We start from the raw sequence: 24386 nt of genomic DNA, 5'->3' as shown, positions 1-24386 counted from the left end.
TGGCCTGTGGCCTTGCCCCCCACCCCATTAAAATAACCCTACTGCATCCCCAAAGCTGCCCCCAGCCCACGGCACTTGGCCAGAGCATAATCAAGAGTGAACCCAGAGATCCCCAGGCCCCACCCCTTGTGGAACTCCTCTCTCAGGCCAAGCACAGAGATGATTAAGTCCGATGTTCAACAACCCAAGGTTCTTCCCCGCTCCTCGGAGGGGACTGCTCAATAGCCTCAAGCAGGTTTTACTCGGCAAGAAGCACCCAGCTTCAGGCAGCACCCAGAACAGACTTTTACCTTTGATGTAAATCCGAAAGATATCATCCTTCACATAGGACATCGCCATGCTCAGTTCCTCGTCACTGGAAAAGGCCACCAAGTCTCCGTCCTCATCTAGGTTGTGGACAAGACAGCATGTGAGCACCCGAGGCTTCTCGGTCAGATACAAGCTGCTGAGAAGGGCGGAGGCCGGTGCTAGTGGGGCATCTGCAGGCCTAGGAACTGACGCACACCTGTGTGAGCCCGTGGGCAGCGGGGCTGAGGCCAGACTGCCCGTCCACTGTAACACTGCCTGGAAGGTAAGCACTCCGGGGTGGGCCCTGGGCGCCCACGGGAGACAGAGCGTGTGTGCGCATGCGTGCGTGTGCGTGTGTGCAGGGGCGGCTGCTGTGACAGCTGGCCACCTGTCACTCTGCCTCTGAGCCAGCTGCCCCTTACACAGGTGCTGCCTCGGTCCACCTCTGACCAGGCCGAGACCCATCTTCAACTGTAGGAGATCCCCACCTGTGACCGGCTCCTGGGGGCTCAGCCCCTCCAAAAGCCGGGGGCCTGCTTCCACCCCCCCAGTGAAGCTACAGTATTTGTGCTACTCTGATACTTAGATTTAGCAAATGGTGTTAAAGTCCCATCACGCAGGCCAAACCACCCCCTACACCTGCAGGCTGGGCCAGCTCTGCGGGCCACCGGATGCAACATCCACCATAACAGAGGCAGCGTCAAAAGGCGATAACCCAACACCCACCCGCTAAGAAGTGGATAAGCAAAACGCTGAATGTCCAGAAAATGGAACGTTATTCACCACAAAAAGGAATGAAGTCCAGACACAAGCTACAACACAGCTAAACCTTGAAAATGTTATGCCGACTGCAAGAAGCCGGGTACAAAAGAACCGGAAAGTGCAGGGTTCCGTGTCAATGTTTATAGGAAACGTCCAAAATAAGGAAATCCACTGAGAAAAAGATAAGCGCTCGCTTAGAGCGGAAGGGGATGAGAGCTAAATCCTGGCTAAGCCTTAGTTCCTTTCTCAGGTGAGGCAAAGGTTCTGAAACTGCGAAGAAGGGTGCACAAGTCGCTCCGGAACTGTTCACGCTGAACGGGTGAATTACACGGGAAGCGGATTATAGCTCCATAAAGTTATCACAAAAACAAACAAACCAGGAACGGGTCTGGCCAGCTGGCAGCGCTCCGCAGGGAGAGCCCGGCACTGCCCCTCCCAGGGGCCGGCCTTGGCTGCCCGCCTCCCTCCCGGACCCGACCGGCTCCCCACCCCCACCCCCACCCCCACACCAGCGCAGCAAGAACCGAGCGCGTTCTCAATTGGTTCTCCGCTGCTCCGACGCTGGCCGCATAACGCCAACTGCGCCCTCTCGTCCACTGCCGGGGGGGGACGCACTTCTGGCCTGCGCCTGGGTCAGGTCCCTGACCACTTCGCCCCCGCCGCCACCCCGGGCTCGCCAGCGGGCCGCGATACCCGGAACGCACCCCCCCGCCCCCGCGCGCGCTGGTCGGCCCGCCTCCCCGCTCTCCCCCGCCAGCCCTTCCTCCGCGTCCGGCCGGCTCTTCCCGGGGCCCAGCCAGTCCCGACTCGGCAGCAGCAAGCTGTCAGCGTAACCCGAGTGCCCGCCGCCGGCCCGCGAGGACGCCCCAGCGCGCCCCGGCCAAGTCCTGCGACGTCACGGCGGAAGGAGGCCGGCGCCCTGCGCCCCCGGGTCCCCGGGCCCGACACCCGCGGCAGCGCCCGGACCGACCCCCCCGGAGAGCGGCCGCAGCGGGTCCCCGCGCGCGCCCCCGGCCGGACGAGCAGGCCTGCGTCACGGCCCCGCGCACCCCCACGAGGGCGCCCGGCTCGCTCACCGCGGTAGTGCGCCTGGAAGCCGCCGGGCCGCAGCACCGGGAACAGGGCGGCCACCCGGCTCAGCAGCCGCTCGCAGGGCCCGGGCCCGGCCGCGGCCTCCGCCTCAGCCTCGGCCTCCGCCTCGGCCTCGGGGCTGAAGCAGAAACTGAAGCGGCGGATCTCGCGGGCCGCGTCCTCCTTGCCCAGAAGATAGGCCTTCACGGTGAGCGACGCCATCGCTGCACGTCGCTGAGCATGAGACGAGCCGAGCCGCGGCGGCCGCCGGCGCCCGGCTTTTGTAGAGAACGCGGGAAGCCCCGCCCCGGCCGGCCTCCTGGGGGCGGGGTCTCCGTGCCCCGCCCCGCCCCGCCGCCCCGCGCGAGTCGCCCTGCCGAGGCCCCGAGCCCGCTGCCCCCCGCCCTGCATCGCCCCCCCCGCCGCTGTCCCCTCACGGTATCCCGCACCCCCTTATAACCGACCCCTCTCCTCACTGTCCTCAGTGCCCCCGGGACCATCAGAGGCCTCCCGGGACTCTGACATTGGAGGCTCCAGCCTCCTCACCTGCGGGAAAGCACCCACAGGGGTCCCGCCCCAGAACCCTCCCAGGCCTGGGCCTGGCCGTGACTCAGCAAAGCAGGCCGGAGGCCGCCAGGGATACCAGAGCAGCGGGAGGGGGGCCTCAGCGGCCCGAAGCCCCGGGCCAGAGAAAACTGGCTCCCGGGGTGCTGTCCGGGCTTGGCCACTCTCCACGGCTTGCCATCCACTGGAAACAATTGGCTTCCCAGGTGGCAGCCCGTTCCTGCGCCCCCAGCATCCTCCATGAAGGCCCCTTGCTGGGTTGAGGGACAGACCCCCCAATCAGGCCTGAGCATCAGAGGGGCTCCCAGTATAATAGGGGGTAGGGCTGAGAGGTGCCTGAGGAGCACGGGGTCCCCTCCCCCTCGCCTGGCCAGAGGGCCAGCTGTGGCTTCCTGGAGCCTCTGTGTCCATCAGGTGTTCAGTGCAGCCCAAGAGACTCCCCCAGGCAGCCGGACACCCACCTGTCAGCACAGACTTCAGTTCCGCAGGTGGTGCCCAAAGGGCCTGTGTGGTCTCAGGCCTGCTGGCCTCATGGACATCCCAGGGGTCAGACCAACAGCCCTCCACCTAGTCCCCAAGAAACACAGCTTTATGTGGCAAAACCCACCTGTTCACAAGGTCTGGAGGAAGGTGGGGGGAGGGTCTTGGAAGGAGGTGGGCAGGAAGGGTCTGTCGTGCTATGCGGTCTGCCAGGTGGGGTCCTGTGAGAAAAAGGCAGACCTGCTGAGTCAAAGTCGTGTCCTCTCATGGTGGGGTTTGTGGGAGCAGGCAAAACCTCAAGGGATGGGAAACCCAGAAGCGAAGGGTGGGTGGACCTGGCTCTCAGATGTGAAAGCCATTTGCTTAGGGGAACACAGCAGAGACGCGTCCACAGGTGTGTCTGGGCCCTTCAGGGGGCTCCAGAGGAGGCCCATCCCACCCAAGGCAGCAAAGAGGACCTCCCCTCTCGGGCCTCTCCCCACAGCCCTGTTGTGAGCCTGGGAAAGGGACCCAGTGCCTACTGCCCTGCAGACAGGGGCAGGGGATGGCCAAGGGGCAGCGCTGGGCAGAGACTGCCGGGATCCACAGGTGTCCACGCGTGTGTGACTCAGAAGCCCGGAGGCCTCGCCACCCAGGGCAGCCTGGGCCAAGAGCCCAGCTTCCCACCCCCCCAAGTTTCAGTGGCCTCATCCTAGCCAGTGGGGGTGCAGAAAGCAAGCCCTGGGGCTCTGGGGAACCTCGGGCCTCAGGAAGGGCTCAAGGTGTGGCCCCTGTGCAAACAAGCAGCGGAAACAGAATCTCCTTCGCTTTCTGGCCCTTTGGCCCCATTTGGGACTGTGGTGGGTTTGTGGGGAGGGATGGAGAGCTTAGGGGGAGGGGGGTGGCAGGAAATGGGGCCCAGGGAAGCCAACGTGGAGGCCCCCACCCCCGGAGAGTCCCCGCTCTGGCCTTCCCAGGATGCCCTCCTGCGGAGCGTGGCCCTTGCCCTGCCCTCCTCCCCCAAGGCCAGTGAGAAGTAAACAAGGCGGCAGCTGGGGAACCCCCTGGCAGGGCCCTCTCGCCTGCAGGGAGAGGTCAGGTGGTCTGGCCGGCAGTGAGTCAGCATCCCATGACCACCCGTCATAACAGGGGGGATCCCCGCCCACTGCCACCTATCTCAGTGACATTTTAACAGGCAGCCAGGCAGCCAGGGTGGGAAGCAGGACCCCAGAGCCACGAGAGCCCACAGAGGCCCCGGTGGCAGCAGGGAGACCAGAGCCAACCAACCAGACCCTGTCCCCATGGTCCAAGGCCCCTTTCTGACTTCTGCTGCCTGTCCTCTCCCTGGACTTCAGGGACCTCCCCTGTGCCCACCGGCCCCTGAGTCAGAAGACCCACTATCCACCAGTCCTGCCGTCTTCTGACATAGGACAAGCCTCTCAGTTTCCTCATCTTTGAAATGGGGCTAGAATGGGGCCCCTCCCAGGTAGCTGGCTGTGGTTTGGCTGCCTTTGGGGGCATCAGCTGGGGGTGGGGGTGTCAGGAAGGAGACAGCAGCAGGGTTTGAGGTGAAAGAGTGGGGAGCACAGAAGAGACATGAGTCAGGAGTTTCCGGGGGACAAGCAGGGGTGGCCGGGAGGTCATCTGATTCGGTGTATTGCTGTCTTGAACGTCGTCCACACCTCAGTACGGCCTGCCTTACAGAAGTGATCCCATCTCTTGACAATGGTTTTCCTAAGTTCTGTTTATGTTCTTTGGGGCATGGAGCCACGCCCATAGGTGGGTGCTGGGGCCACCAGAGACAAGGCCATGGCAGGACTCAGGCCACGCCTCTCTGGGCCACCTCGAGGACACTGAGGATCACAGGGGCCCAGGCGCCTCCGGAACCCAGCACAGGGTCCAAGGACTGAGTTTGTTTCCGCATGGAGATGATTTGTGGGTGGGAGCTCCACACCGCCCCCCACTCCCTTCTACTCCATCACCAGGGACAGACACACCCCCACCTTGCTTCCTAACCATGCCAACTCATTCTACCTAATGACTTTCCCCTGGCTCCTCCCCCCTTCTGGAACTCTCCCTCCTCCTCCTGCATTGTCATCTCCTCCGTGGGGCCTTTCCTGAGCACCCCCTTGGGAAAATCCCCAGACACTGCATGTTACCTCCTTTTTTTTTTTTTTTTGTAGGCTTTTATTTATTTGTCCGAAAGAGAGAGTGCAGTGCGCTCCCACAAGTAGGGGGAGTGGCACGTAGAGGGAGAGGGAGAAGCAGGCTCCCCGGTGAGCAGGGAGCCCAACACGGGACTCCATCCCAAGACCCCGGGAGCATGACCTGAGCTGAAGGCAGATGCTTCACCGACTGAGCCCCCCAGGCACCCCAGGATGTTACCTCCTTTTAACACTTCCTGCAAGAGCCCACAGACCAGCCGAGAGGTGTGGGGGGCCATGGTGGGGTGAAGGTGGGGTGGGTTTGGGGATGTTCTTAAAGAAAAGGGGCTCGGGGTGCCTGAGTGGTGCAGTTGGTTAAGCATCTGACTCGGTTTCGGCTCAGGTCGTGTTCTGGGGTGGAGAGATCGAGCCCCGCGTCGGGCTCCACGCTCAGCACAGAGCATGCTTGGGAATCTCTCTCCCTCTCTCTTTGCCCTCCCCCCCATCCGCTGACTCAAAAATAAATATATAAATCTGAAAGAAAGAAAGAAAGAAAGAAAGAAAGAAAGAAAGAAAGAAAGAAAGAAAGAAAGAAAGGGGGCTCAAGGTGTGGGTCGTCAGGGAAATGGAAGAAAGCCAAGAGAGTCAGGACTGGAGAGGTGGGGAAGGCCAAGTCGCCAGGGCGTGGCTGGAAGACAGGGGCAGCTGTCCAGGCTCTGCTGCCTGCATACCATCCCATGGGGGCGGGACACTTGGTCCTCGAGGGGGCACTGAGGGGCACCCTCCACACCTGATGGTGCCCCTCCATGGGCAGTGGGCTGTGGAGGCAGCTCTCACCAATGCTGAAGGAGGAGAAGGACGCAGGCCAAGACCTAATTCAGGCCATGTGTGTAAACACATATCAGAAAGCTCGGGGGGTGCCTGGGTGGCTCAGTTGGTGAAGGATCTGCCTTCGGCTCAGGTCATAATTCCAGGGTCCTGGGATCGAGTCCCCCATCGGGCTCCCTGCTCAGTATGGAGAGCCTGCTTCTCCCTCTCCCTCTGCTGCTCCCCCTGCTTGTGCTCTCTCTCACTCTCAATCTCAAATAAATAAATAAAAGAAAGAAAGAAAGAAAGAAAGAAAGAAAGAAAGAAAGAAAGAAAGAAAGAAAAACAAGCAAGCTCGGTGCCCAGGTCGGGCAGAAGCACTAAGCCTGATCGATGGGTGGCACTAGGGGCCTCGCTAGCTGAGCCCCCAGTCCTGTGTGCCTGGCCGGAAAGGAACGTGCGGTCAGGGCTTGGGCCAAGGTGGTGGTCCCTGGAGGTTGCTGCGGGCCACCTGGGTAGAGGCAGGACCCGACCTTGTCCTCACCCCACCCCACTGATGCCCAGTGGCCATCCCCTTCCCAACCGTGTGTCCCTGGGCCCTTAGCCCTGGTGGATCCTTGCCCCATGGAGACGCCAGCCGGGGCACTGGTGTCCCCCAGCACAGCAACAAGGAGAGCACCCCCGATACACATGTCACACCAGGTCTGGTGGTCTGACGTGACCGGGCCGCGGGGCCTCTAAGGCCATTCATTAGTGGAAACTGCCCATGCCCGGGATGGAGGCTCAGACGAGGGTCAGCAGGGTCACGACTGGGATCGGACGGTGCAGCACCTCGCATGCTCGTCCCAGCCTTGGTCAAGACCTCCTCCCACGCGCCCTGTTGTGGGCCCCCGGAGGGCCAGCCTGCCGGCGGATGGTTCTGGAATCATAAATGGAGAGGCCGGGAGGTATGGGGGGAGGGGACTGCGATGAGACAGCGACCCCGGAGGGGTCAAGGCGCACCAGGCGGATCCAAGACAGGAGAGCGGAGGAGGCATCTGGGCCTGGCAGAACAGGCAGCAGCCCCAGGAGGCAGACAGGGAAGAGGCAGTGTGGGAGAAGGGCAGCTGGCTGGGAGAGGTCAGCGTGGCCCTCCCTCGGGGACTCCGGTCCCAGGCCAGGCAACGAGAGCATGCCTGAAATGGGAGCCGTGCTTTCTGGAGAGGGGGGCAGGGGTTTGGGGTCAGTGGCTCAGGGCCATGTCCACCCCCACCTGCCCGAGCCTCGTCGGAAAACCTTCTGAAAAAGTTATCAGGCTTTCGTGTGCTCCAAAGTCCCAGTGCCCTGACAGCCCTCACCGCCGGGGTCTACCCACCCCCTTGCCACTCCACCTCTCCAGCTGGCTGCAGGGGGACTCACCGCATCACCCCAGGCCCTGTGTGCCCCCAGCCGGAGCTCCCCTCTTCCCAGCACACCTGGCTTGGCTCCTCGTCCACATCCCTGCAAGCCCTCTGCAGCCAGGGCTGGCGGGAGCACCCTTAGTCCTGCCCGTGTCCCTGCACCTGGCATGTGGGGGAGCTCAGGTACCGTTTGTGGGGTGCGTGGGGATGCTGTCCAACATCGCTGTCACCCTGATGCTAGGGAGCAGGTACGGCAGAGGGTCCTCCCCGGGACAGCCCCGGGCGACCCCCTCCCATGGGGCCCCAAGCAAACACTCAGCATCTGCCTTGCCTATAGCGTCCAGGCTCCAGCTGTCCCACGCACCCCAGGGCAGGGCAGGCGCAGGGCTCCCACCGGTGACCAGAGAAGAGGACAGGAGAATGGCATCCCAGGGCCCTGGGGGCTGAGGCTGGATCCTTGGCACCCTACTCGGCCTGGAGTCCAGGAGTTCCGGTCTGGTGGGCCCTGAGCTGAGGAGAGAAGGCCCGAAGCCCAGAGGGCCTGGGCCGATGGGGGGGAAGTGGGGGGGCAGGGGGCAGGCCCAAGTTGGCAAGGTGCCCGCTTGTGACTGGTTAAAAGCATGTCAGGTGGGAAGAAGTCATTATAGCGTGTTCACAGCTACTAACGAGGGCATAGCCCCCCAGCCCTGGGCTCCAGGGACTCACACTCCTCCACTCTCAGGGTCTGTAGTTCTTTGGGGCCCAGGGCGGGGGCTGAAGTTCCCCTTGACAAGAGTTGGGGCGAGAGAAGGAAGGTTACGGCCCTCATTCTTACATTTTACATGCATTCCCAATTTCCTTTATGGATGGAAACTGTCCTTTAAGGATTCATTTCTCCCCAGCACTGAGGGCAGGGTGGGACAGGTACGTGACCCGAGCTTGGCCACCCAGAGCACAGTGGCGCCCTGGGTCAGGGTTGGGTGTGTAACCCAAGCTGGCCACTGACCCTGACCTTGGTGTCTGAGCTCCTCGGTCCCAGCAAAGCCTGACGCTGGATCACGAGATGCCTTAAACCAGCTGATTTGGGTCTGGGTCAGTGGTAGCCACGAGAACTAAACCACCACACCTCGTCCCTGCCCCGGGGTTCCCAGTGGCAATGACGCTCCGCGCGATGCCGGCCAGCAACACAGAGGTCAGCTGTGACCCTGCGGTGCCCTCAGACCCCCAGCAGTCGTATATCCTGACAATCACGGCAAAAATACTCACGTAGTGCTTCCCTTATGCCAGGAAGCATTCTGAATATTTTATCTGTACGAACTCACCTGCTCCCCCGAGGTATCGTCACATGATTCGTTCCGGCTCAGGACCTGAGAGAAGAGCCCCGTATCCCTTACAGGCCAGAGCATGTGTTTATTTGCCCATGCCAGAGCTTCGAGAGCTCTCTTTCCCTGTCGGGGAAGCCTGTAATGTTCCCACGGTCACATCTGAAAGCCTGGGCGGGAACCACCATGAGCAGAGTTCCCCAAGGACCCTTGAGAGATACGTGGCTTTGAGAAATATACCTTTATTAAATCATGGAAACTTGGGGTTATCAAGCTTATCGTCACTGATTATTACCCCCACTTTTCACCCCAGGGAAAGAGGCACAGAAAAGATTCAGTACCTTGCCCAGCATCATACAGCCGTGTCACACAGGGGTAGGGCCAGGATGACGAACCCAGGCAGGCTGCCTCACTAGTCCGAGCTCTCGACCTCAGCGATATACAGTCCCCTGAAGGTTGTCCTGGCGACTTCTCTTCATCTCCAATCCCCTGGCCCCCATTCCAGACCATCTCTCTCCCAGATGCCTACGTCAGGGCAGAATGGAAAACTCCTCTACCGTTTTAGGTTCAGTAACTGGGTCTGTGAATTAAATTGATGAAAAAAGAAAACAGATGAGCAAGAGAAAAGACAATTTTATTCGAGTACTAGGCAGTTAGAATTTGGGGGCTTATATACCAACTTAATAGGGAAAGCAGAGGAGGAGACAGATGGTACTTAGGAGGAAAACAGAAGACTTTTAGGAGAGATAAACGGGCCCTCAGGAGAACAGATGAGAGGTATTATTGATGGTTTTGTGACAACGGGCTTATCAGATAATAAAAGCCACTCTGGCGGGGATTTAGGACAATCGAGTTATTTTGGGAGGCCTTGCTTTTAGGCAGACAAGGAAGTTCAAGGAAAAGCCTATTTTCAAATGCTTTCAGCTCGATACAATTTTCCTGCCGCAGTGATGTATTCTGGATTCCTTCACCTACAACAGCCCCTGGCTCATCTCCCTGCTTCCTCTCTTACTCCCTCCGGCGCCTTTCCCCTGCCTGCTGCAGTGATCTTTTCAAAATGTGGGTATGACTGTCTCAATCCCATGGCAGCCCCAACTCTTCTCCCTGCTTCGGACGCTTTGGACGCTCCTTGTAGCTCCAAGGGTAAAAACCCCCGTCGGGACGAGGTGTGCAAGGACCTGCCCCCCTGCCCCTTCTCTCCCTGAGCTGTAGCCAGCAGGCCTGGGGACTCCTTCCACAGCGGCTGATCCAGCTGGGCCCCTCTGCTAAGGCTACCCCTCCCTCTCCCCTGGGCCATATTACTAACCTCATTTTCCCAGGAAGGCCCATTGTCTTTGGACAAGGGAATTTCCCCCGCTGTAAGCTTTCTGAGCCCCATGAACTTTACCTTTCCAGCACTGGGTGGAGTGGCCAGGGCCAGCACACTGGCAGGGCAGGGTAGTGTCCCAGGTAGTGTCCCTGGTGTCGCTGGTGACTCATACGTGTCTGGCACATGGTGAACATTCAGAACATTGGTTATGGGGCGCCTGGGTGGCGCAGTCGTTAAGCATCTGCCTTCGGCTCAGGGCGTGATCCCGGCGTTCTGGGATCAAGCCCCGCATCAGGCTCCTCTGCTGGGAGCCTGCTTCTCCCTCTCCCACTCCCCCTGCTTGTGTTCCCTCTCTCTCTGGCTGTCTCTTAAAAATCTTAAAAAAAAAAAAAAGAACATTGGTTATGAATGAAAATGGAAATAAGGCGTCCAAGGAAAGAAGGGCCTGCTGAGGGGACCAGGGGAGGCTTAGGGCAGGACTTCCAAACTCTCAAGGGACAGGAGATTCCCTTAACATCCGGAGAAGACAAAGGATCCCCGCTTAGAACCCAGTTTTGAAATGCTTAAAATAATTTGCATCACAAAAGGAGTACTAATATTGGAGTGCAAATATCAAAATATAAAAACACAAATATGGGCACCTGGGTGGCTCAGTTGTTAAGTATCTGCCTTTTGTTCAAGTCATGAACTCAGGGTCCTGGGATCGAGTCCCACATGGGGCTTTCTGCTCAGCGGGAAGTCTGCTTCTCCCTCACCCTCTCTGCTCTCTCTCTCTCTCTCTCTCTCTCAAATAAATAAAATAAAATGATAAAAAAATAAAAACACAAATTTGTGGGGCACCTGCCTGGCTGGCTCGGATCCATAGAGCATGCAACTCTTGATCTCGGGGTCCTAAATGCAAGCCCCACGTTGGGCGTGGAGCCTACTTTTTCAAAATAAATAAATAAAGACAAAAACAAAAAAACACAGATTTGTGACATAGAAGCACCTGTGATCCCCCCCCTTTTTTTTTTAAGTAAGCTCTACCGCCCCATGTGGGGCTGGAACTCATGACCCTGAGATCAAGGGTCACGTGCTCTACGGACTGAGCCAGGCACCCCACCCAGCATTCCTTATTAACTCATTCAATGATAATATAGAGAGGCAGGGCTAACAAACACCAGAATCGCCAAGCAGGAGCGTGTCACCGCTATTTGGACATGTCTGCAACACCCGCAGCCTGAAAAGCCCTGTGATTTCTATGCGATGGTCTGTGCGATGGTCTCCAGCACCACTAATTTTGCTCAACTTTGCTGCCTCCATTCATAACTGGAGGAAATGCCACGTTTCAGTTACAGATTAGTAAAAATAAAGATGGATTTTTATTTTCTTTCTCATCTTAACGCCTAGACCTCCCCAATTCTGGGTCCCTGGACCACAGGTTGAGAAGCCCAGGAGAGAAGGATGGAAGGACCAGCCATCGCCAAGGGCCATCCCAGAAAATCTCCAGGAAGTGGGCTGAGCACTGGCAGGTGATCCCAACACGGGGGCATTTTTACTCTATAGGGAACAGGGACGAAGGAAGAAGGAAGAAGGGCGCACGGTCTGGGGAGAAAGCAGGACTTTTCTGTGCCCATTTGGCTCCCTGCTCTCTCCTGGGTGGGGATTGGAGTTGCCGTCCCTGGCACAGAAACTGGGCCCTTGGGTGAGGGGCTGCTGCTCCCCAGGCCTGGAAGGGCTGGGAGGGAGTCTGGCTGCGGACAGTCCCTGGGGCAGAGAGAGCAATGGAAAACTGCACTGGAGCCCAGCAAGGGCTGCCCCTGTTTCAAAGGAGAAAGATGGGGGTGCTGAAGCCACAGAGAGGGTCAGGCGAGAGTCCTCCAGGAGCTGGGACGACGGACCAAGCCCCCCCTCCCCCACCACAGTGGGAAGAATGAATGAACGAATGAATGCAGGAACAAATGAATTAAGGCACGGTGGGCCTCCCCTCACGGTGATGTCACTTCTGCAGGCCCCCTTAGGTTTCTGCTCTCTTGCTAACACCACCCCATTCCAGCCCCCTTCTGGTCACAGCACTGGCTTTCCTTGGGGATCCCGGCAGGACGTTCAGGCATGGTGCTGACAAAATGGTGGGTGTGTGCCCTGAGTGGGTGTGTGGCCCAGAGGACCCCCTCCTGGGATTCTGGTGGGGCAGTGGGGAGGAGGCACAGAAAGGCAGCTTGGCTGGGGGGTCGGGAAAGATTGCCCCCCAAACGCCATAGCCCGGACCCCTGTGGCTGCCCAACCATAATCTGTTTGGGTGTGTGGCCCCCTCCAGCCTACATCCCCTAGTCCCTCTCCCATTCCCCTTCACTCCAGACCTCACACTTCCCAAAGTCGATCACCCCCCTTCTCCCCCACTGTGGCCTGATAGTCCCATTCCTTTTTTTTTTTTTTTTTAAGATTTTATTTATTTATTTGACAGAGAGAGACACCAAGAGAGGGAACACAAGTAGGGGGAGTGGGAGAGGGAGAAGCAGGCTTCCTGCCAAGCAGGGAGCCCGATGTGGAGCTTGATCCCAGGACCCTGGGGATCATGACCTGAGCCAAAGGCAGATACTTAACCAACTGAGCCACCCAGGCGCGGGTGGATAGTCCCATTCCTGATAGAGGCCCTGCAATCCCCAGGATTCTGCCCCCATCCCTGGGGCCTCCCTAATTCCGGTTCCTTCTCCCCAAAGCCAGAGTGTCGGTGGTGGGAGGGGACTCAGATGAGTTCCCCAAACTTTCATCACAGACAGGCCATGACTTTCATTTTTACTGGTTTAATACATTTCCTTAAACCAACTCACTTTTAAACTTAAATACACATTTAGAAAATTTTAAAGCCCTCTGTATCACAGTCCAGATGAAAAACCATTATCCCTTGCCACGAACAGCTGATGCCCTGTGAAAACACAGGGAGGAAACAAGACAGTTTCCTTCAGAAGACTCCAAGAAGGCTGGTGTCAGTTCATAAAGTTCACTGGGGGCCACCTCGGTGGCTCAGTCGGTCAAGTGACCGTCTCTTGGTTTGGGCTCAGGTCATGATCTCAGGGTCCTGGGATGGGGCGCAGCGACAACGGGCTCCGCACTCAGCGTGGAGTCTGCTTGAAACTCTCTCTCCCTCTGCCCCTTCCTTCCCCTCTCTAAAATAAATCTTTTTAAAAAATAAATAAAGTTCATTACAAGTCGAGAGAGCAGTACCTGTGTCAGTGTTAAATCAGGTCTGCGGGAAAACCGTGGCCAGTCATTTCATCAGGCCCCAGGATGAAGTCCCGCCGCAGCCAGGGGCCCTGCCTCACCTGCTCCCGGCATAAAGGCCTCTGCAGAGGCTCCCGCCCAGACCCTACCGGGCTCCCGGGAGCACATCCTGCCCCCAGGTGTGGACCGGGGCTGGAAGAGAAACACAAATCCCCAGCGACTTCCAGTCTGAAACCTCTCCCCGGCCAAAGCCTCTCCCGCGGGGCGGAGCCTGCGGGCAACGCTGGGAACCAGGACTCCTAGGAACTGGACAAGGGAGCTCCCCAAATGTCTGCCCCGAACCTCGGTTGGACGAATCCCACAGGAGGATGGGGAAAGAAGGAAGATGAAAGCGCCCCGCGGTGAGGGGAGAGGCGCCGGCCCGCGGCCCGCCTCACCCCTGCGGTTGCCCCCTGCCTCCCGCCCACCGGCGCCAGCACCCCCCGAGCCAGCCCCGCTCAGGACTGGTCACTGTGACCAACACCCCCGTACCTGCGGCTCTTTTGCTCCTCAAAACGGCCCATTGTTCGTACTCTGCGGAGCAGGAGCGCCTCCGGGGCCCCCACCACGCCTGCATCCCGCCGACTAGAGAAAAGTCCTGGAAGGGGAAGCGCCCGGGGGCGTCGGTGCAGGCAGCGGCCCCCCAACTCCAGGCACCGCCAGCTCCAGCCGCACCTCGCCCCCTGCCACCGGCTTGAGGGTCCCGGGCTGAAGGGGGCGTGGGGTCCGGGTCTGAGGTGGGGAGGGGAGGTGGATCCTAATGGAGAAGTGAACAAGCGAGGGGGCGGCGGTCCGGGGGATCCGGGGCCCCACGGAGCGCCACCTCCACCGCAGCCGACCCGCGCTGGCGATGGCCCCGGCCTCGACCTACCCGAGGCGGCCCGAAGCCGAGGCCGCCCGAGATCGTGCGGGGGCCACCGTCCCGGGCCGCGCGGGCGGGATCCCGGGAGCCCATACCCCACCCCGCCCCCTCGCGGTGCTGGTGGCGGCAGCGGGTGATGCGGCCCCTTTAAATCCGGGCCGCCCCGCCCTGCGCTGCCGACTCCGCGGCGGCCCCGGATCCAGGCCTGGCCGCGGCTCTCGCCGCCCAGCCTAGCCTAGCCCAGCCCGGGCCGTCCCAGCCGCCCAGTCGAGGCCGCCCGCGCCGCCTGGCCCGCGCCCCCGAGCAGCCGTCAGCGCGGCGCCCGGCCCGGTCCCGCCGCCTGCCCCGCCTCCCGCCCGGCCCCGGGCAGCGCCTCCCGCCCGCCGGGGCCTCCGCCGCCTCCCGGCCCCCGCGCCCCGGCCCCGGCTCCGCGGGCCATGCGGCTTCGGCCCCGCCGGCGCCCGCCGCGCACCCGAGGAGATGAGGCTCCGCAATGGCACCTTCCTGACGCTGCTGCTCTTCTGCCTGTGCGCCTTCCTCTCGCTCTCCTGGTACGCGGCGCTCAGCGGCCAGAAAGGTGAGCCCCCTCCCCCGCCGGGCTCCGCGCCGCGCCACGCACCTGGGCTCACCTGGGCGCTGGCGGCCGGAGCAGGGTCCGGCCGGTGGCCGCGGGAGGCGGCCGGAAGCCGACGCAGGCGCCCCTTCCCCGCCCGGGCGGCGCGGGAGGACGCCCCTCCCATCCTCGCCCCCACTTGTTTGCTGCCGGAATAGCGAAATTCGCCTCCGGCCTGGGCTGGGCCGCCGCGGCCGAGCGGTCAGCGGCGGCCCGGTACGGCGCTCGGGACATCGGGGGCCTCCGTGAGTACGGTTGCGCCGATGCTGGGGCTGGTCGCTCCCACGGGCGACCTAGGGACCTTGGAGTTTGCAGAGAGGGACAGAGACACAAGGTCAAGAGATGGTTGTGGCCAGGTGGCCCCCAAGGTCCCTTCTCCAGGCATCTGGGCAGGAGCAGGTATGGTGTTCTGAGACAGGTGTGAGGGGGCAGCCGGACATGCGGGCAGCACCCTCCACCCCGCACCACCTCTCCACCCCAGCCCACTGTTGGGGGGGCTGCTCCCTGAGGCCTCCGCAGCCCTCCTCCATGACACCTGGCCCCAGGATTCCTCCGCGGGAACCTGGGTGCTAGGGAAGCCTTCCTGTGGCTGCTGGCCCGCCGCCGGCCTCGTGAGTACCCAGCCCACCCCCAGCTACCCGTTAACTTATTTCGTGCGGTCTCATCGGACCTCCACCCCCCACCCGAAGTTTGGGCAGGCTGGCCAGTCTACCGCCGCGGTCCTCTGAGCTTGGTCTGCACACTTCGGGAAGAGGGTAGGGGCAGGCCACAGCACCGGCTGGCGTGGCCTGGTGTCGATTGGGATGGCTGGGGCTGAGGAGGCCCTCACAGGCCTTGTCCACCCAGCCTGCAGCATGGGAGCCTCCGGGAAAAGCTGCTTCCTTCCTGCCTCCTGGCCTTCCTGCGGGAGGTCTAAGCAGGATCAGGCTGAGGCCAGCTGACCCTCTGCTTCCCTCTTTCTCAACCCCATGCTACATGAAGCTGGAGGAGGAACCACTAAGGGAGGATCTGGTACCTTCCTGACCCTCCAAGCCCCAACGGCCCCCACCTGTCTCCTGCCTGACCAGCCCAGCCTACTGCAGTCCACCAACCTGTTTGGGTCGGGGCCTTAGGGCTCCAGGGGCCCTGAAGGGAGATCCCTAGGTCTTGGCACAGGGAGGGCATGGCTGGGGCAGAGTTCTCTGGAAGTAAGGGTGTGTCACCTGGAAGATGGCATGCATGGGGCAGAGTGCTCTGTAGGTGGGCGTGTCCCCAGGAGGAAGGCATGTTGGACCTCTGGGACAGTAGCCACATAAGCAGGCTGGCATGGAGACCAGGCTGGGGCTAGATCGGATGAGCTGGGGCACATCTGTCTGCTCGTGGGTGGGTTGATGAACCCTTGCACCCTGTCCTCAGCCAGGCCGCTGTTCCTGTGTGCCTCCTGCAACAGCCACGTGCCCCCAGCCTGACCCCAGGTGCAGCCCCCCACCCCTTCTCTGGGAGCCTGGCTGGCCACAGGGAACTGACCTCCAGGAGCAGCAGAGGGAGGCCAGATAGTAGAGGCTCCATCTAGGGCCCACCGTCTCGGAGGGGGTCATCCAGTAGGCTGGGCCTCCAAGGGCCTGGGGAGTGGATGGACCACCAGCCAAAGACGTGTGGGGCTCAGTGACAGGGGTCCTCACAGAAGCCCAAGAGCCTGTGAGGCATGATGAGGGGGTGACCGGGGGTGACCGGGCACTGCCCAGTCAAGGGCTATCCCCGTTTTAGGGAGCCCAGCAAAGCCAGGTCTTTGGAGGCTCAAGAAAAGCCTGAATCTGGGCTCTTAGGCAAACCTTCTTCTCCTTCGTACATGTAGACACCTGCTCATGGGGAAGCCAGATCTGACCCCAGCTTCCAGCTGCTTTGAAGGGTTTAGGGTAGGGCTGGCGCCGGCGCCAGTACTTAGAGAAACGGCAGAGGAACCCGGAGCTGTAAGAAAGGTGGGCTGGGAGCCAAAGAGGAAGGACGCAGCAGGAGCAGGTGGCTTCCTGGAAGCCCAGGGCCAAGGGCCAGGAAGGACACCTAGGCCTGGGCCAGCTGGACCCTGGATCCCGGTTTGGGGCGCACTTTCATATCCAGCCTTGACCAGATTTGTGCAACAGCTCCTCTAGCAATCAGACTCTGGCCCTCGGCCAAGGACCTGCTGAAGGCCCATCCCCAGGGAGAACAGCAGACCCTGCCCAGGCCAGCCTCAGCCCTCCCCAGCACCCCAGCAGCCCGGACTTCAACAATCACCCACACCCTCCTTGACCCCTGCGAGGTGTGGTTTGCAAGGCCTGGAGAGGAGAGGAACAGCTGGCCCTCTCTATACCCCGGCCCCACCTGCACGTTAACCCCACACCTTCACTGGGCCTGGCACCTGCCTGTGCCCCGCTGAGCCTGGTTCCCCTTCCCTAAGTACATGGCACGTGGTCTGTGCCTGGCTTGGCTCTTAAATCTCTTTCTTCCATCAAGAGGGAACCAGGGGATGACTGTGGTCCATGGGCCTCAAGTGTCCTGACTACTCTGCCTTCAGATGGGGGTAGAAGTGGGAAAGGTGCCGCTAGTGTGGCAGTCCTTCCCTGGGGCCAGCTGCACCCGGGGCCGACCCTCCACGCTTCCTCCCTGGAATACGAAGGTATGGAGAGAAGGAGAAGCCGAAGTGCCCTCAGCCCTAGCTCCCAGGAATTTCTTTCCGGCCCCCCAGAAGCCAGGAGCTCCCAGGCCTTTGCCCCTCCCCTCCCTTGAGCCCCATCCAACATGTCAGTCCAGCCCCCCAGCCCGAAAAGGTCGTAGGCGTTCTGGACGGCTGGGCAGAGCCCTGGCACATAAGGTGCAGCCCAGGGAGAAGCAGGGACAGAGCTTGAGTTTCTGGCTTTGAGAGGCGAAGACAGAGTGGACCCGGGACCAGAGAAGTCATGGACAGCGGTCCGGCTGGGCACCTTTCGGGCAGGGCAGGAGCAGGGGGGCAGGAGCAGGGGCGGGCTGCTGAGGGACCGGGCCTGCGGTGTTGAGGGAAACGACACAAGGATTGGTGTGGGCAGGAGCCGGGTTGGGGGAGACCCCTAGGAAGGGAGGCCAGGGTAGGGAACGGGCTGTGCCCAGGCCTCAGTGGCCAGGGTGACTCAGATGCCTACCGCTGCCCACCAGGCTTGTCTGCCCCTGCAGGTGAAGGTTGAACAGAGCTCAGCCTGCATAACGGAGAAGGCCAGGGAGGGGCAGCAGTCAGAGGGAGTGAGGCCTCCCCCCTCCCCCCACCTCACAGAGCAGCTCTGAGCTCCCTCCTGGGGTCCTCAGCACCTCTGGTCCCCCTTCCCTGTGGGGCAGCTGGCCCAGCGGGGACACTCCTGGCGCCACCCCACTCTGGGCTGGGTGGGTGAGTGTTTGATGGGGGTGGTTGGCTCCTGTTCAAGGGGTCAGGTTTCCAGGGTAACCCGGCCACTGAACCCAGCGCAGAGCCTCACAGATCCTGTAACCCGACTCTCCACTCCCTCCCCCTGCAGGGCTGTCCCTATGGGCCAAGCAGATGAGTATAGAGTGCCTTAGGGAGGATCTGCTTGGCTCACCTCCCCGGCCTCCCCCTCCACACCATCCCCCCACCCTGGGCTACCCCTTTCTCCTCCCCTGGGATTTAGCTCTTAGACCTCTGCCACATGCAGCTTAAGGGGGGAGGGGTATTCTGAGATGACAGAACTTTGCCTTGGTCATGACCTTTGATGCACATAGCTGGGTGGGGGTGGCAACACTATCCCAGGGCATTCTGGGGGCTGGGACCCCACAGGGGAATCAAGGAACAGAAGAGCTGCCTAGGGATGAGAGGGGAGTTCTGGAAGGTTTCCTAGACTTGAACGCTAGACTTTGAAACTAGGCCTCGAAGGCTGCATGGGTTTTCATTAGACCCAGAAGAGAAAAGGGGATCCCAGGCAGAAGAGACCACACACGCAAGCACACGGACCAGAGACAAGGAGAAGCGGGCGTACGGACGGCAGATAGAGCGAGATGAGGACGGTTCTGGAGCACACAGCCCCGAGGGACGTGCTGTGCCAGCCGCAGGGGGGATGTTGTTTGTCTTGTTCTTGCTCACTGGTCCCCGCCAGGCCAGTGGAGCCAGGTGCTTGGCACTCTGGGGATCCCTTTCTTCTGTGAGGAACCCCCACCCTGGTGCTGCTCCTGACCAGCCTGCACCCCTAAAGCCCACAGCTGGGGCCCGGCTGGAGGTTCTGACGTGGGTCCTCCCTGGGGAGGGGGGGCATGCAGACCCTTCAAGGTGGCACATGCCTAGTACAGGTCTCCAGAGAAGCAGGTCTGCGTGCATTCGGAGCTGTGTTCCCGCGCCGCTGCTGACTCACTGAGTGACCCGGGAGTAGTTCCCCAATTTCATCTGCTCATCAGAGCCCTGGGAGGCTGAAACTGCAGCAGAATCCAGAGTTGGCGCTTAGTGCAGAATGGGCACCAGGGCCCAGTCCTACTTGGAGGACAGCATGAGAGCCCAGGGAAGGTTATCCCCAGAGGGCCTTGGGCTGCCTGTGACCTCCTCTGTGAACACGAGTGGGGAGCAAAGGGCAGAGGCCGAGAGGAGGGAGGGGGACAGCCCAGGGAGCTAGAAGGGCTGGGTCCTTGTGCCCTGGATGGGACCCTGGGCATCGCACCTCCTGGAAGGAGCAGATACTGCAAAAAGAAGCAAGGGGGGGGGGGGACTTTGGGAGCCACTGGGTGAAGATTCAGTCTAAGGATTGCCCCACCTGGGGCTGGAAGTGATCCTGCAGCCCTCCCTCAGATGTCTCCTCAAAGGTGAAGATAACAGGGTGGGGGGAGTACTGAGAGTACCAATCCTCCCAGTGAAGATTCCCCCCCACCCCCCGTGGGTCAGTGTGATCTCAGAGTGACCCTTATGTACACTCCCCGCCCCCGACACACACACGCACACCCGAAGCTGGCATGTAGGCAGGCACAAGAACAGATGTAGATAGCCCATTGCACAGATGGGCACAAAAGTGTGCGTGCTGGCACACTTCAGGGGCAGTAGCTCAGTGCTCGGCTGCCCCCTGGTGACAGCGTGCGAACCACCCACAGGCGACGTGGTGGACGTGTACCAGCGGGAGTTCCTGGCGCTTCGTGACCGGCTGCATGCGGCTGAGCAGGAGAGCCTCAAGCGCTCTAAGGAGCTCAACCTGGTGCTGGACGAGATCAAGAGGGCAGTGTCGGAGAGGCAGGCGCTGCGAGAGGGGGAGGGCAATCGCACCTGGGGCCGCCTAACTGGTGAGCGCTGGAGCCGCCGGCGGCGGCGGGGGAGGCGGGGCTGATGGCAGGTCGTCTCGTCTGACCCGTCCCTTCCCGACCCACCCAGAGGATCCACGACTGAAGCCGTGGAACGTCTCCCACAAGCACGTGCTGCACCTGCCCACCGTCTTCCACCACCTGCCGCACCTGCTGGCCAAGGAAAGCAGCCTGCAGCCTGCCGTGCGCGTGGGCCAGGGCCGCACCGGAGGTAGGGGCGGATCCCGGGAGGGGCCGGGGGCGGGGGGTGGTCCCCGGCATCGTGCCGGTATCGATTCTTCGCGCCCCCGCAGTGTCGGTAGTGATGGGCATCCCCAGCGTGAGGCGTGAGGTGCACTCGTACCTGACAGACACGCTGCACTCGCTCATCTCGGAGCTGAGCCCGCAGGAGAAGGAGGACTCGGTCATCGTGGTGCTGATCGCCGAGGCGAGTGGGCTGGGGTGCGGGGTGGGGGGCGGGTGGGAGCATTCAGAGAACACAGGGCACAAAATAACGAGAAGGAAAATGAAAACCGAGCAACGTTCCGGAGGGAAAAACTATCAGAGGTTCAGTTGTCAGTTTCATTCACAAATTTATTAAGTTAAAAAAAAAAAAAATCATTTCAGCGCCCCCTGGTGGAGACGCCAGTTACCTAGGCTGCCCCACCCCAGGGCCCCAGGTACACCAAAGGGCTTTTTCTGAGGCACCTGCGGCCCCCAGGCCCGGACTTACTCGGCCCTCAGGGTGGGGAGGGGGGGCGATCGCTCCGTCTGTGCATGGGGTCTTTTGAGGCCCGCCCTCTTCCCCCCAGCCCCTTCTTCCAGGCCCTTTGGGGTGACAGCCAGGCTTAGGGAGGGCACTTGGTCTCCCCACAGACTGACCCACAATACACCTCGGTGGTGACAGAGAACATCAAAGCCTTGTGAGTACTGACAGACCGGTAAGGCTGGTGGGGGGAGGGGCCCTGCAGGGTGCTGGGCGGGCAAGTGCCCGCCTCCCTGACAGTATCCTGCCTTCCCGATGTGGGAAAGGGTGCTTCCCCTCTTCGCTGAAAGACCGTGGGTGCATAGAGGTAGGCCAGCCCCTCTGGAGCCTCACTGCCTCAGTAGGGTGGGTGTGCTGGTGGCTGACGTCTTCGTGGTGGGCCTGAGCAACGGGACGGGGTCTGGCTAGCTCAGCGCTGCCCCAACTGCTGTGCCTGGAGGTTGCATACCCACTGGCCTTCCCTGCCCCCCCCCCAGGTTCCCCACGGAGATCCATTCCGGGCTCCTGGAAGTCATCTCCCCTTCCCCCCACTTCTACCCTGACTTCTCCCGCCTCCGAGAGTCCTTTGGGGACCCCAAGGAGAGAGTCAGGTATGAGCACTGCCTCCTTCCCCGTGCCCCCCCCAACCACGTGCCCACCTGTGCTGAGAACCCGGTCAGCACCTGAGTCCCAGGCACTTCCTTGCAGTGCCTCCATTTCTCCATTGGAGGACCCCAGCATGCGGTTGGGGTGGGGGGTCCAGCCCACACTCAGTGGCCTCGGTGGTAGCCACACTGGAGGTGGAGGGGTCTGCGTTCCTGAGCCCCTGCCCCTGCCCCGCAGGTGGAGGACCAAACAGAACCTCGATTACTGCTTCCTCATGATGTATGCACAGTCCAAAGGCATCTACTACGTGCAGGTCAGCACCGAGACCCTGCTTTGCCCTCCACCGGCCCTGGACCCTGGCTGGGCCTGCGCGGTGAGCCCCGCCCTGCCCCTGTGCCCATCCTGAGTCCAGCCCCCTTTCTGCCCCCCGCTGTGCAGCTGGAGGATGACATTGTCGCCAAGCCCAACTACCTGAGCACCATGAAGAACTTTGCGCTGCAGCAGCCCTCGGAGGACTGGATGATCCTGGAGTTCTCCCAGCTGGGCTTCATTGGTGCGCCCGCCTGCCCCGCCCCATGCCATGGACCTGACCAGGGCCCCTCAGTCCAGCCCACCTCTGCCTCTCTGTGCTTGTCCCTGCAGCCCTGGTACCACCCAGGGTCATGCTTGCAAGCTCCACCGGGAGTGTCTCCTGCAGCCCCGTCGGCCTGTTCCCGCCCGCCCTCTGCCTCGGGATGTCTGTCTGTCCCCTTGTGCCCGCACCTGCCTGCAGCTGGCCGTAGGGCTTGCTGTGGGAGCCTCCTCAGTGAACCCCCTCCACGGGAATTAAGGGAAAGTAGGGCAGGGCAGAGCTGCCCACCCAGCACCCCATTCCCACCCTCAGGGAAGATGTTCAAGTCGCTGGACCTGAGCCTGATTGTGGAGTTCATCCTCATGTTCTACCGGGACAAGCCCATTGACTGGCTCCTGGACCACATTCTGTGGGTGAAGGTCTGCAACCCCGAGAAGGATGCGGTGAGCAGGGGCAGCACCAAGGCGAGGGAGAGCGGTGGGGCACGCAGCCTGCAGCATGGACTGCGTCAGTGTCCCCGCACCGCCTGACGCAAGCTGAGCCCCAGGCTTTCCCCCTCCCTCTGCAGAAGCACTGTGACCGGCAGAAAGCCAACCTGCGGATCCGCTTCAAGCCATCCCTCTTCCAGCACGTGGGCACGCACTCCTCGCTGGCGGGCAAGATCCAGAAACTGAAGGTGGGCTGCGCCACCCCCAGGCCTGGCTGGGGACAGGCAGAGCCCCGGGCTGCGGGGTAGGGGTGGGGGGATGGGGGGGAGGGTGGGCAGGGCGAGTCCCTCTCTCGAGGGGGCCCTTGCTAGCTCCGCTGTCCCTCCTTGGCGGCAGGACAAGGATTTTGGGAAGCAGGCACTGAGGAAGGAGCACGTGAACCCACCGGCCGAGGTGAGCACGAGCCTCAAGACATACCAGCACTTCACCCTGGAGAAGGCCTACTTGCGCGAGGATTTCTTCTGGGCCTTCACGCCTGCTGCAGGGGACTTCATCCGCTTCCGCTTCTTCCAGCCGCTGCGTCTAGAGCGGTCAGTGCCAGCACCCATAGGTCCACCTTGGGGGAGGGGCAGGGTGGCCGCCAGGGGATAGGCCTCACCACATGCCCCTCTTGGACCCCCAGCAAATCACTTAACCTCACCCTGCCTCAGTTTCCTTATCTGAGGGGTTCATCATGGTACGCACTAAGGCAGCGCCCACAGGAGCTCGGTGACATTGGCCCATCACCTTCGTCCCCGGTTGCCTTGCACAGCCCAACGGCTGCCCTCGGGTGGTCCCCAGCCTCCCTCAGCACCCCAGGGCCCAGATGCGGCACTCCTGGGCCAGGCCTGGCCTTTTGTCGGCCAGACGACAGCGGCCGGGCGGTGCCCCAGCCCCGCGGCAGCTCACAGGCCTGTCCGGCCACAGGTTCTTCTTCCGCAGCGGGAACATCGAACATCCAGAGGACAAGCTCTTCAACACGTCAGTGGAGGTGCTGCCCTTCGATGTGAGTGTGGTGGGCTGCGCGGGTGCTTGAAGGCCTGCCCCTCACACAGCCACTGGCTTCAGCCCCTTTATTTTGCCCCCAGAACCCCCAGTCAGACAAGGAGGCCCTGCAGGAGGGCCGCTCAGCCACCCTCCGGTACCCTCGGAGCCCTGACGGCTACCTCCAGATAGGTGAGTGGGGGCAGGCAGGTGGAGGCCTGGAAGACGCTGGGCTGAACGGGGGTCGGGGGCAGTGGCTCAGCGCTGCCCTCCCTCAGGCTCCTTCTACAAGGGTGTGGCAGAGGGCGAGGTGGACCCGGCCTTCGGCCCCCTGGAAGCACTGCGCCTCTCCATCCAGACAGACTCCCCCGTGTGGGTCATTCTGAGCGAGGTAAGGGGGCAGGTCAGGGAGCCACTCCACGGAGCCAGACCAGGGCTGAGCGCCGAGGCCGCAGCTGACCCCGAGCCCTGCTCTTCCAGATCTTCCTGAAAAAGGCCGACTAAGTGGAGGGCTTCTGAGGGTGCACTTTGGCTGGCCCTGAAGCCCCCTGGGAGACCTGGGATGTCGTCGCTGCTGCCCCCGGAGGGCCAGGCGCCGCCGCCCCAAGCCTGAGGGGTTCTGCCCGGCGCCCCGCTCCGCAGGCCTGGGATCGCCGCTGGCCCGGAGGCCCCAGGAAGCTGGTGCTGCCCCCGCCCGCCCGGCCGCGGGAGGAGGCAGGCGGCCCCCACACTGTGCCTGAGGCCGGCCCGTGCCGCCCGGAACCGTTCGCATCCTGGCCGGCTTGAGCCAGGCCGTTTTAGAAGAGCTTTTTCCTGGGCGCCCGCTGTCTCCGGCGCGAACACTGGAATGCATATACTACTTTATGTGCTGTGTTTTTTATTCTTGGATACATTTGATTTTTTCACGTAAGTCCACATATACTTCTATAAGAGCGTGACTTGTAATAAAGGGTTAATGAAG

General features: G+C 61.6%; 2 protein-coding genes across 3 annotated transcripts in view; one reads left to right on the top strand and one right to left on the bottom strand.

The window, feature by feature from the left end:
* Window positions 1-17324, bottom strand: part of SQSTM1 (sequestosome 1) — a 25965-nt gene extending 8641 nt beyond the window's left edge. The window contains exons 1-4 of the mRNA XM_040622631.1: window positions 17319-17324; window positions 15764-15770; window positions 2127-2378; window positions 291-386 (exon numbers count right to left, since the gene is read on the bottom strand). Of these exons, the coding sequence (XP_040478565.1) occupies window positions 291-386; window positions 2127-2343 (313 nt within the window). The 5' untranslated portion in view covers window positions 2344-2378; window positions 15764-15770; window positions 17319-17324. The remainder of the gene's footprint in view (window positions 1-290; window positions 387-2126; window positions 2379-15763; window positions 15771-17318) is intronic.
* Window positions 14642-24386, top strand: MGAT4B (alpha-1,3-mannosyl-glycoprotein 4-beta-N-acetylglucosaminyltransferase B). 2 transcript variants are annotated; one of them, XM_040622629.1, is made up of 15 exons: window positions 14642-14763; window positions 19870-20055; window positions 20144-20284; window positions 20367-20500; window positions 20929-20975; window positions 21295-21408; window positions 21641-21716; window positions 21842-21956; window positions 22287-22417; window positions 22543-22650; window positions 22799-22992; window positions 23369-23447; window positions 23530-23617; window positions 23704-23816; window positions 23906-24386. In XM_040622629.1, the coding sequence occupies exons 1-15, from the start codon at window positions 14667-14669 to the stop codon at window positions 23927-23929; spliced, it is 1647 nt and encodes a 548-aa protein (XP_040478563.1). In that variant the 5' UTR covers window positions 14642-14666; the 3' UTR covers window positions 23930-24386. The 2 variants fall into 2 exon arrangements, with proteins under 2 accessions (XP_040478563.1, XP_040478562.1); XM_040622628.1 differs by lacking the exon at window positions 14642-14763 and adding an exon at window positions 15048-15198.

This window comes from Ursus maritimus, unplaced genomic scaffold (assembly GCF_017311325.1).
Source record: "Ursus maritimus isolate PB19 unplaced genomic scaffold, ASM1731132v1 scaffold_5, whole genome shotgun sequence".
NCBI classification, from domain to species: domain Eukaryota; kingdom Metazoa; phylum Chordata; class Mammalia; order Carnivora; family Ursidae; genus Ursus; species Ursus maritimus.
This window is presented reverse-complemented; position numbering and strand designations above follow the sequence as displayed.

Bases quoted from the DNA above. Each gene is read 5' to 3' on its own strand.
- MGAT4B (XM_040622628.1), top strand. From the start codon at position 15,063: ATGCTGGGGCTGGTCGCTCCCACGGGCGACCTAGGGACCTTGGAGTTT. The intron at 20,056-20,143 runs GTGAGCGCTGGA...CGACCCACCCAG, and splicing joins CACCTGGGGCCGCCTAACTG to AGGATCCACGACTGAAGCCG. The intron at 21,409-21,640 runs GTATGAGCACTG...CCTGCCCCGCAG, and splicing joins GACCCCAAGGAGAGAGTCAG to GTGGAGGACCAAACAGAACC.